Raw genomic sequence first — 11,848 nt, 5'->3', positions numbered from 1 at the left:
AAAAAATAATCTCGCAAATCACCAATCTGCCTGATATAATTATTCAGTAATGGTCCGCAATTTGACTCGCACTGAATGCATTTTCGGGAAGTTCTTTAATAACGTATACATCGTGCGTCATTTTCCACAGAAAATCTGCAAGCTCGCTGAATTCCTCCCTGGACATGATTTACAATGTTCTCCAAACCTTGATTAATCTACAGGATGCCCAGAAACTCGGCAACACCTCGCGCGGCATCCACGAACTCATCACCGATTTCACGAATCATGTTACAGCGAGTATGATAAATCGGACACAAGAGGGCGGTATATACCTCGCACCGATTTCGGAGCACTTGGATGGGTCGTAAGTCCTTGAGTATATAGACAGCATACGAGCGACCCAGTCATCACTGACATGTGGGTGAGTAGCAGCTATAAATACGGTGTTCTGCAGGTGAAGCTGTCGACAATTGGGACATATTACCTGGACGGTGTAGCGTTATGATTTTCCTGCGGCTGGGCTGTGCCTCGTCAAGTATTACTCGTAATGAAAACCCGAGCCTAGTCACAGAGATAAAGGCATAGAGAGTGTGGCGAAGCAATTTCCCCACAGGTACATTTTTCTTCTGTTTATGGACTGTTTGAAAAATTATCGACGTCTGCTGGAGATGTTCCAGGTGACGGGCTCACTGGTCGGCACATCCACGGGGCTAATTGGCACGATCCTCCCGATGAGTTAGGGCATCGCCCCGCTCTCCATCGATTCTCGGTTCCTGCCCTCCAATATCTGAAAAACAGCGGTTCTTGTACGGTTTATTGACAATATACATAGCAATCGGAGTGACAATTTTGCTGACGGTGCGGGTAAACGCCGACGGCGTGTGTCTGTAATACTCCATATTGCTACACGGCGAGGGCCTGCATCACGCCTCTGTGTAATTGCTTTCTGTGTTTCACCGTGTCAAATTGTTGCGGAGGCATTGATCGGGCATTGGCAGCTTGTATATCACTCCAGCGGATGATACGATCCAGAGTTTGGATAAAAAGAAAACTCCAAAACTCCGTCTGAGGACATTTTAGACTTCCGCCTACGGACTCTTCTCTTTAATTCCTTGCCGCCGCAGTTGGAGAGTGCTTTTTAAAAACCAAAGATACTTGGAAAGATAGGTCTTTCCTGCTTCGCGTTTCGACGCCGTCTTACCGTACATTGTCGTCGACGCCAAAGAAAAAGAGATGAACTCATAGTCGTGTTTGACTGGTCAGTCGTGCACATCTAGGAAACAGAGTCTTACATTCACGACTAAAATGGTATGCGGACCACGAGTAAAGTGCATTACTGATGGGCCCCGCTGCCAAGTGCATATCCTGTCATCGTTGAAGTGCGCGGGGTTAAACGACGCACTTTAATGCCACAAGCCGGAACGAATGACTGTTGGACGCAGTGCCTGTGAGTCGGTCGTCCGTCTACCCCGGCCCCATTAGGCTCGCGAAAGGAGGCCGTAAGTTCCTGCACTCTACTTCTACTGGCGGGCCATCACCGAGTGCAGACGATCATTCGCCGACATTTCGAAAGGTAATCAAGAACATTAATCGCCGGTGTACTTTATTTTATGTGCGTTTACGTTAACGCAAGTCAAGTTGCTGAGTGACGGAAAATTGGACTCAATTGGATGGTTGGAGATTAATTGGTGTCTGGAGGAAAACATTTATGGACCATTTTGTGGACTAACGGTAAATACGCGACGTATACTCGACAATTTAAGTCAAGTTTGGAGATGCTGTGTCGTCAGGTATTATACGGCAATCAATATACATACAGCGCTAACTACCAGACAATTGGGCTACACGACCGGTCACTGTTCTTCCCTGCTTGATTGAAAAAGCTGGGTAATAAAAATCCTTAACTCGTGCGTGCAACCTCTGTATTGCTTCTCAGAGTCTCGGCTGATAAGTAACCGTATTTCTTGCTTATACAATTGGCAGTACGTAGTCGATCTCAAAACTGTTTAAACGATTTACAGAGTAGCCAGCCTAGGAGACAATTATGGCAGCTGAGTTAGACAATTTAGGAAAAGTAGGTGGTACCGGGGAGCCCCATATGAACGTGGAGTCGGACAACTCGTCCATTCTGGGCGATGAGTATTGGGACATTGCGCTCCAGGACAAAAAGCTAACGCAGTACGACGCTACAGAAATCACCATTGTCACTGTCATCATGCCGTGCATCCTGGTGGTTGGCCTGGTGACAAACTCGACATTCCTGTTTGTCATCCACCGGGTGACCTGGATGAGGACCAACGTGAACACCTACCTCCTCAACTTGGCCGTCGCCGACATCTTGGTCCTGAGCCTTGGGGTCGGGGACAAGCTGTGGCACTACATGAAGACGCCGTTCTTGTCGGACGAGACATTCCGCGGGGTTGCCGGATGCGTGCTGTCCGGTCTCCTGGTGGACTCCGTCTACTTCACCGGGTTGTTCCTCATCACCCTGGTGTCGGTGCATCGCTTCAACGCCGTCTGCCGTCCCCACTCTGGCAGCCACCAGCAGACCAAAGCCAGCACCAGGCGCTGGATCGCCGGCGCGTGGCTTGGAGGAATCCTGCTGGCCGGCATCCTCATCCCGAGCTACTGCAAACTGGTACTCTACGACCTACCCACGTGGCCGGACACCCCGAAGTACAACAGGCTCCCGCAGGTGATCGGGTTCTGCCAACCGGTCCGAACGTGGATGATCATGGCGGCCAACTTAGTCCAAACTGTGCCTTTCTTCGTGGTGATGACCGTCAACACCTTCCTGTACATACGCATCATCATGTCCCTGAATCACATCGTGGCAAAGGGAAGCGAGTTCGGCTGCAAGGACGTCAACGAACGCATCCGAAACAGAGTCACCAAAATGCTGGTGGCTAACGGCTGCGTCTTCTTCATGTGCTTGTTCCCTTTCGAGCTAGCCTCCATCCTGTCCTTCGCAGGAGGCGTAGACATCGGTGCTGCCTGGATTCACGGTTTTCAAATGTTACTGTACATCAATTCCACCGTCAACCCCATCATCTACGGGATCACAAACTCCAAGTACCGTAAGGCCTATGTGTTGGCCTACACCTGCTACAAGCAAAAGTCCAGGGACATGGTGAAGTATGAGTTGAGTATACCTTTAAACCGCATGAAAGATAGGCCCGCCACGGATGTAACTGATTGCAGGGTGCGCGGAGGAGACTCGTAGTGGAGATGTACAGTATAAACCCATGTAAATATGTAATCAGAATTAATCAAGGTAAAATAACTGTGCAAAATAAACACCTCCGCAGTGGCCCGTCTTAGTCTTACGTGAGCCATCATCAGGCATTGGAAATCCCAATGCGTCTGTGTCCCATATGCCACATTGCTTGAAAATTAGTTTCATTACAGGACAAGCCACTAAAGTTAGGTCCGTCAATTCATCAGATGCGCCCCTTTACTTGACTTTTGAAGAGTGCCAATATCGTTCGATAATCAGTTGGTAGAGCACTGGACTTGTTTTCCAGTGGTCTAGGGTCCGATCCCTGTTCGGCCATAATACGTAAGCGAATGGGTTTTACAAAAAGTAAACGAAAGGAGATTGTTATCAAAATATCCATTTACCTGATTCCCTTGAAAAGCGTTTTCGTTTATGGTTTGGTTTTCTTTTGTTCGTTTGAAATCTATGTTCTTTCTTGCTCTAAAGAGTAAAGTAGTTTTCCCCTGTAAACAATGTACGAAAGCAGTGTTAGTTTGCCAAGATTCCTTGTCTTTTTACTTTTTCATTTTGTGGGCACTCACCGTGTGGCAACGGCACTTTTTTTTAGCCCTCCCACTCGCAAACGATCGTGACTCGCGGCCCCAAATCACGAATTACCGTGGAACTGTCGGGTGCCATAGCGTTGTGGGCAGTACCCACAGGCTGCTGTACGCCAACCGTATAGTGGGCGAGCTTTCTAAGTTGGACAACGTGTCGTTCCAATCGAGTCGGGATCCGTCTGTCAACCCGCCCAACTGTTTTGACACACAGCCCCCTCGCAAGACAAATTGATGATCCTCCGCGTGAAGTCACGCGGAAGAGGTAAACGAACCTGCCAACCGTGCCGTGGCCACATTGGTGATGGCAAGCCGCGATTATACAATCTCGTTAGTCGATCACGTCTGTCTGTTTTCTCTTGTCATGTATCATTGCAGCCATAGTAACATACGACATTTGGAGTCAGTGTTATCAGTATCAACTTCAAAATAATGTGTGAATATGGTATTTACAATGTAACTACATATTTGTTATGAGCTTATACACGAATCCGGGCGCATACGCTCTTATTGGAACACCTCTCTTTTGGCAGCGCACACTTTGGCTATTGTAGCTGCCGCAATGCTGCGGACAAAACAGCGGTGTCCCTTTTGCGTCATGTATTGACAAGTCCGGGTTCGTTTTTATCAAGATGTCTGAATTTGTATCTTTTTTGTTTGACTGCGTAATGTACACCATGCCTAATGCACTACCAGTTGGTAACAGATTCTGTTAGCAGAGTTGCTGCGCGCGCATTGAAAAACTTGATCAAAATTACCCGAAGCAAACAGCTGGGGACTGTGCAGACTGACGCTTCTAGCAAAGGACTGTCTATTAATTAGTTCGTATTAACAACTGACACTTCTTACGCACGATCTTTACTCTGTATTTCAGCACGGACTCAGGACTCTGACAGGCCACAGGCGAACCGTCTTGCGGACCAAAGTGCGTCTTGACTTGCGACTAACTCTTGTTAATACTGATGCAGTGATATTTTAGGAAGTTATAAGGAAGAAGACACGAGGAAGCTATAATTGCGCTCATTGAGTGATAAGTTATTTCATTTGTGAGGTGAGCTGAGGTGCGTAGCCAAAACACAGTCATTGGACTTAGCTTACGCACAAAATGCAGTGGTAACTGTTTGTATAGTTCGTCGTGACATTGAGCACGGACGTTGCAGACGATCAGACAGTAAAAGGGCCTCGAATCAAGACCAGCCATATCGACCCAGTTTCGCGCCCATGCGGTCTGCTCTCAGCGTATTAAATCATTCTGCATTGATGGTCGGCGGAATCATTGAAACGCCAAGGTAATTGCGAAGATCGTCTTCCCTTCCGTAGGAGGATCCGGACAGGAAATGACCTTGATTCCAGACGTAACTGTCATTCAAGAGCTTAGGGTGTACATAGTTAATAGCTGTACTTCGGGAAACAGAGGTGAACGCTCACATGGTAATGACATAGTATACAAAAAACTCAGTTGTTTACTGCCATGGTGTGCATTGCTTGTAAGATATGTATAGGTTTTCGTTCTGTATGGTTGTTATTGTATTTAATGTACATAATAATTCGAGATAACGACATTTACATGTATTGGGTGTAGCGCTGTGCAGTTTATATTTCGAGGATGAATTACCATTTATTTCACGGTGTACGTGAACGTCTGCTCCGTACTCTCATTTTTTTTCTTCTATTGAGCAAATACGTCCAATGATTGCGAATTCTGAATGCAGCGTGGGTAGCGGTCGATTATTTTAATATCAAACTTCATGTGCAGAAACATTATGAGATATCAGCCTTGCTTGCATTTTGTATAGGCCTACATATACCGGACTTTTCCGTGATATTATTACACCGGTTTAAGTTGCCAATCTGTGGTACCGGTATATATTAACCGCCTACGCACTGTTTTTTGCTGAACTGGAGTTTTGACAAACACAATGATACGCTATATTTTCTTGGAGCTGCCGTTCAAAATGCATGAACCCAATTATCTAAGGTGCCGACTTGCTGTCGACGCCCATAGACACTGCAGCTGATTTTTTTTTCCCCTGGACGCATTTAACCGAGAAACATCAGGTTTCCTGGGAGTTCCGAGTGCCAAACCACTTGCGAGTAAATTGACTTTGGGTTGGGGGGAAAGGGTGTGAAATAAACAAGGCAATGCTTAGGATTACACATAATGCATGAGTTCAATTAATTTTACCGTCAGACTGTGCGCTTCATGTTTCGAACCAATGTGATTTTATTGTGTGGTTTCCCAATTTTGCAATATGTTTCAAGCGTTCTGCCTTTTAGTCTCAAGTGCTGAGGCGACGGTGCCGGAGATGACAAGAATTGCTTTTTTTATGATTGGAATGACCAAGTAAGTGTGGTCGATCTAAAGTGTAGCAGCCACGACAGTGAAACGCCATTAAATATGAACCACTAATGGCCCTTTTATCAAATTACATGCATTTGTTTTGCCCCAATAAACGAAAAAGAGTAAGCCACTTTGCGGCACTATAATGAAGGTTCTGCTAAATGCCCACATGAAGGCGGGCTCCAATATTGCCATTATAAACCACATCGAATTGACTTCCTGTTTTAAAACATTTAAAAGGGCTACCATATACGGGGTCGAACTTTTAGTGTCATGACTTGAGAGATGAAGATGGTTGCCGGAAAATTTAAATCAATATCAGGCTTGCTACAGTCACTCACTGTCATGCTTTTGTGCCAGACAGTTTTACGAGCCAATTTGGTACAATGTGGAATTGTAATTTTTGGCGTTTTAAACCCAAATGGCAACTTATATACGGACACTAATTTGAAATGAAATTCAATTAGTGTAATGGTATGAATGAAATACAGAGAATCTGTATCTGTGTACACTGCAAAAACTGTAGTGTTAATTTAACACCATTTGGTATCTATATAGGACAACACCAGTAAAATTTAACACCAGATGGTCGTATATAGATACCAACAGTGTAAATTTAACACTGCAGTTTTTGCAGTGTATAACAAGCTCGAAATGATCTCAGAAGCTGCGGGCCAACAAATTCGTGTTGATGCATGAGTGACGTGATTGTGCCATGTAATGTCTGGAAGGAGTAGTGTTTTGAGTACAAAAATCAGGTTTTTGACCCAAGTGACTCCCAGGACTGCATTAAATTGGTAGGCGGTCAGTGAAGACCCATTAAAGTGACACAAAAGAGGGCCAGGGCCTGAGGGATGAGTTGATACCCATGCAAGGCTGTCGTTTGTTACTATCGAAGAGACACGACGATTTGTTGAGCTGCTGTCTGCAGCTACTAACTTAAGTAATTGGTGTTAGAGCGAAACAGTCGGACAATGGAAAGCGGCATCGGACGATGCACTGTACAGGGTGAGTAAAAAAAAAACGAAACCCAAATGTCGGTACCAGTGTTTTAGTGAAGTGCTACATGTAGCACTTTCCAAATCTAGGATATGAAAGCCCAATTCATAAGCTTTCTTTTAGTACAAGAATCATTCTAATCACTCATGTACTTTTCAAGTTACGGAATTTTAAACACAACCACCGTTTTAAGGTTCTGTCCACGGATCGCAAACAAGTTCAGTGCTCTTTCAGCAAAACGAGAAAAAATCACATAGGGATGTGTGTGAATTGTTTTCGTTTTGCTGAAAGAACGCACACCTTTTTGTGATTCGTGGGCAGAACTTTAAAACGGTGCTTGTGTTTAAAACTAACTTGAAAAGTACACGAGTGATTTGAATGATTCTTGTACTAAAAGAAAGCATATGAATTGGGCTTTCATATCCTAGATTTTGAAAGTGATACATGCAGAACTTCACTACAACAATGGTCCCGACATTTGGGTTTCGTTTTTTTTTTACTTACCCTGTACATAAACAATGAATAGTGGGTATAGGTTTGGTAAGATAAATGCTGCGCAAACGTCCGTTAATGGGCCCGTGGGCGTTGGGCTACCAAATCGATGGATTTCGGTTAGTTCGAAACAATATCACGATGAGAAAGTAATCAGTGACTTACGAGTCACGAATTCTGTGCACGTTCATGGAAATTACGCAGCAAAAAAAAGAAAACCCAGCAAACAAAGCAGTGTTTAATGTGTGATTTGGTCTGTCGTCGAGAAATTGATCGGTTGCGCTTTTTTTGAAAGACTAATGGTTCTGAAAACATTAATAACTCACTATATGGAGCCAGCTGCATTGGACTATTATGACTCATTTTGTATGCTTCAAGCGAACCTATTTGTGGCTTTTGGCTATGATAGCCTTCGCCTATAACATGTGTCATTTTGAACAATATCGTCGATATCACTGCTTATATTAACCTAATTTTGTTGGCACAAAAATTAGTTTGTATTATAAATGATGTAAAATACTGTTATGAAAAAAATGTAAGACATCGAAATAATTCTGGAATATTTAGTGTTGAAATCTATATTTAAAATAATATGATATATTAAAGCATTGCCTGGGAGTCCGTAACATGTTAATACTTCCCATTGTACGTTTTGGGGTTTTAGTTTTGTGTTTGTTCTTTAATTATTTTTAAGGAAAGTGGATCGTTTGGTTTTGGAACTTTAATTACTGTAAATATAGGTTTTCCCGGCTATTTTTAAAACGATGATCATTCGAATTCCGCAGATTTTAATATTGAAATTCGTCCATTAACATCGATTTAGTGCACTTCCAATGTTAAATTGTGTCTTTTGTCAGACAAATCTAAATTCAGTTCAAGCAAATTTGCATACGTTCTTGTCCCACAGTATTCGATTCCGTCTGGTCTACGCCAAACCTTGTTATTCAGAAATCAAATTCGTCTAATTGATTTATACAAGACGACTTCGATCTCTGAATGCTGCCATTCGGCAACAGCTTAGACGAATTTGATCTGTTATGACGAAAATTCTCGACCCGGTGACTAAAGAGGGTGACCAAACTTTCAAATTTAATGGTAAATGACTACATTGGTGTTGGTAAAAATTTTCGTTGACGGAAATCGAATGCTAGAGTTGGTGTATTTGAATGAAAAATCTTTTAAAATAGCCTAGAAAACCAATACTATCAAACTATCGAATATATTTTTAAGCAGACTGTATAGTAATGCACCAGACGCTTCGAAAACTTTTCGATTGAAGTTTTTTTCTCCTCCGATGCACTGTTATTATTCCAGAATTTGATACTTAATAATATTTTGTTATTAATTTTTGGATATTTCTATAGGACGTCCTTGGCCTAGTATATTTCGGATTGTTGTTGAAATTGTTCTATTCAAGAATCACTTGTGATTCTCTGACTGTTATTTCAGTTTTCTTTGAATTTAAGCTATTACGGTTTATTGAAGGTAATGTACAGTTGCACACATTAATTTGAGAAAAAAATGTTTTGTGGAAGATCTGGTTCATTAATTTTCAGGTTTATTGATATGATAAATAAAAAATTGTTATTGGGAACAACAATCTGGAAAAGAGTCATAAAAAGTGTAATGCGGAAGAATAATGGTTAGTGTGTTTAGTGAGAAAAACAAAACCTTGTCTAGATTTCAGTAAAAGAAGGATAAAGATTACTTTGGAGTTTTTTTTGGGGGGGGATTTCTACTTAATTGCTTAGTACTACACCATCGTAATGTGTGTAGATACAATGCATGAAATTGTTTTGTTTCGAATCGGGATTTTTTTGTAAAATTTCTGTTCCACACCCTTTTAGGTAAAACTTCCCCTGTTTCCATCATCAACATTCAAGGAATCGCTCCAGCTTTGTAAGTCCATTGCCAGGCCACTGTTCATGTCAACATTGCGTGACAGCGCACACCATTTCAATACAAACTACATTCCTTAAAGTCATTTTCTTCATCCGATACATCTCCGCGCGATTTCAAGAATGAGAAAGTCTGATATAGGCCTAAACAAAAATGTTTCGGCAGACTTGTGTTTTTCAATCTGTATTGCTGAAACTCAAGGGCAGCGATCGCTTCTCCAAATTGAATTTCGTAAATAATTTGTGAAACATTCGTGTATCTCCCCATACACCACTGTTCAGCATTCCTAAGCCCAGTTCTACTCAGAATAATATTCTGAGTTTGCATAGCAGTTAACGAATACGCGCTGCGTTACTTTTTGCCGGTAGAGTCCTCAGGCACACGATAATTGAGCATGCGCACTTGCACGGAAGACAAACTCCGCACAGGATAGTCTCAGCATGCTGCAGCTGCCTAATTTCATCACGGCTGTGCGGTCGCAGAAACAATCTTGGCTTAGCCTTGAATGCCGAAAATGAGCTCCTCCATGGTTGCTCACTGACAGACGCGAGTCCCCAAATGTGACGCCGTCATCCAGCGTGCACCGCGAGTGAGCTCCAGCGGGTACCGAACGCCGTCTAGCCACGGTCGACAAAGCCAGTAGCAATTACGGCACTCCCGTGAAATCGCCGTGGAGAAAATTGAAAATAAATACGCCAATGAAACATTAATCACCGTCAATTTCTCTGCAAATATTTGGAATAGTTCAGTGTTGATTTTACTAATGCATGGAAAGTTAGACGCTGTCACCGTATGGAGCCCGCATGATGGCAAAACAACTCTCTCAGCCCAAACCATATGGGATGGCTTTCCCTTTTTTCCCTCCCTTTAAACCAAAAATGGTTGATAGTCGAGACTTGCCAATATACTGGTGATTGACTGTCAACTCTTGTTCAATCCATTGGTTGCCTCCTTGGAACCAGACAAATCATAATCACAATCGAAATCTTAATCTATTTCAATCCACGCGGATTCGACTAGCGCCAGGTCCATCGACCACAATGAAGCAGACTAATCCGCATAGGTTAAGGCTTACCCGACGGAAAAGTTAAGGCTTCGGATTTGCCTCGACTATAAACTCTCAGCAAGCCACAGCCTCTTTAAGTGATGAAATCTGGGTGAAGATAAGTGAAGCTGACATCGAAATCGCGGTTTGACAAATACCCCCAACTGCTTAGAGGGTTTAAGAAACCACGACGTCGTCTCCAGCTCTGGCATCGTGCATGGCTTCAAAATCATGACATACCTAGACTTTTATGTCTAACAATCTAAACCTCGGCCAATTGTCGATGTTTCATGAGAAAGAAATGAACCAAGTTAGCTATCTAGCCAGAAATTGTCCGTGCAGCCAATGCTGAAAACGAAGCCGCAGTTTCAAAATCCTCTACAATTTTCGAGTTTACACATTCAATACAGCCTTCAATTCAATCGTCGCACGGTATGAATATAAAATTATCTTCAGGAATTCAAGTTGACTGATTCCGCTGAAAAGTGAAGAAAAAAAAGCTATCAACTACTTTATTTTGTCATTGATCGTTGGTGTGAAATATTTTTTTTAGACTAGAGCCACGGTTAAACTCCAGTCTAAGCCCAACATGTAATCGTCTCTTACATCAAGCAAGCTGAGTTGATGTCCTTGTCGGACATTAATAATGTCCGTTGATCATTACCTTATCGTTGAATGAACGGGGAAATTATGGAGTGGACTTAGGCTATAGGAGCGAGGATGCTGAGCAATCTGAATCAAAGCGGAAGATGTTGAATAAAAGTCTATCAGAAGCCGCCTTCAATACAGCCCGGAGAATTATGCACACCATTAATTTTTTCGCACCTTAAGCACCTGTCGTTTATTATCAATCAATTATTACAGTTGACAATTGTCGCTTATGATTTTGCTTGTATGCCGCTGGAAGTTAGGCAAAAACAAACCGAAAGCTACAGTGATAAATTTCCACCTTGCGGAATCTGTATTGAATATTTTGTCATAGAGACACGAAAAGGTGTTAAACATTGAGGTACCAATAGACTTTTGGAGTTGCAGGTGTCTGTTCTCTGTTATTATAATCTACCAACAATGAATGCACAAACGGTTTACTCACACCTGTCCAGGCGATACCTGCCCAGGCGATACAAAAGCATTGCCCTCTAACTCCGCCCTATACACATAAGGTATATAACCTAAGCCCCGCCCACTGCTGTGATTGGTCCTAGCCTTATCACAATGGGCTGACTGGATCGGTCTTGTTTCTAAATTTAAAAATGACGGTTGAAGATTAATACATT

At 42.8% G+C, this 11,848-nt stretch overlaps 1 protein-coding gene across 1 annotated transcript; it reads left to right on the top strand.

The window, feature by feature from the left end:
• Positions 1 to 389: 389 nt before the first annotated feature.
• LOC119734139 (somatostatin receptor type 5-like) lies at positions 390 to 5,387 on the top strand. Its single transcript, XM_038207493.1, has one exon. It carries the CDS (start codon positions 2,027 to 2,029, stop codon positions 3,203 to 3,205), a length of 1,179 nt encoding a protein of 392 aa, XP_038063421.1. The 5' UTR covers positions 390 to 2,026; the 3' UTR covers positions 3,206 to 5,387.
• Positions 5,388 to 11,848: the final 6,461 nt, after the last annotated feature.

Source organism: Patiria miniata, unplaced genomic scaffold (assembly GCF_015706575.1).
Source record: "Patiria miniata isolate m_02_andy unplaced genomic scaffold, ASM1570657v1 HiC_scaffold_26, whole genome shotgun sequence".
In the NCBI taxonomy this organism is placed as follows: Eukaryota; Metazoa; Echinodermata; class Asteroidea; order Valvatida; family Asterinidae; genus Patiria; species Patiria miniata.
Note: the sequence above shows the minus strand (reverse complement) of the source record. Positions and strands in the feature narration are given on the sequence as shown.

Coding starts and splice junctions, on each gene's coding strand:
- LOC119734139 (XM_038207493.1), top strand. CDS start 2,027: ATGGCAGCTGAGTTAGACAATTTAGGAAAAGTAGGTGGTACCGGGGAG.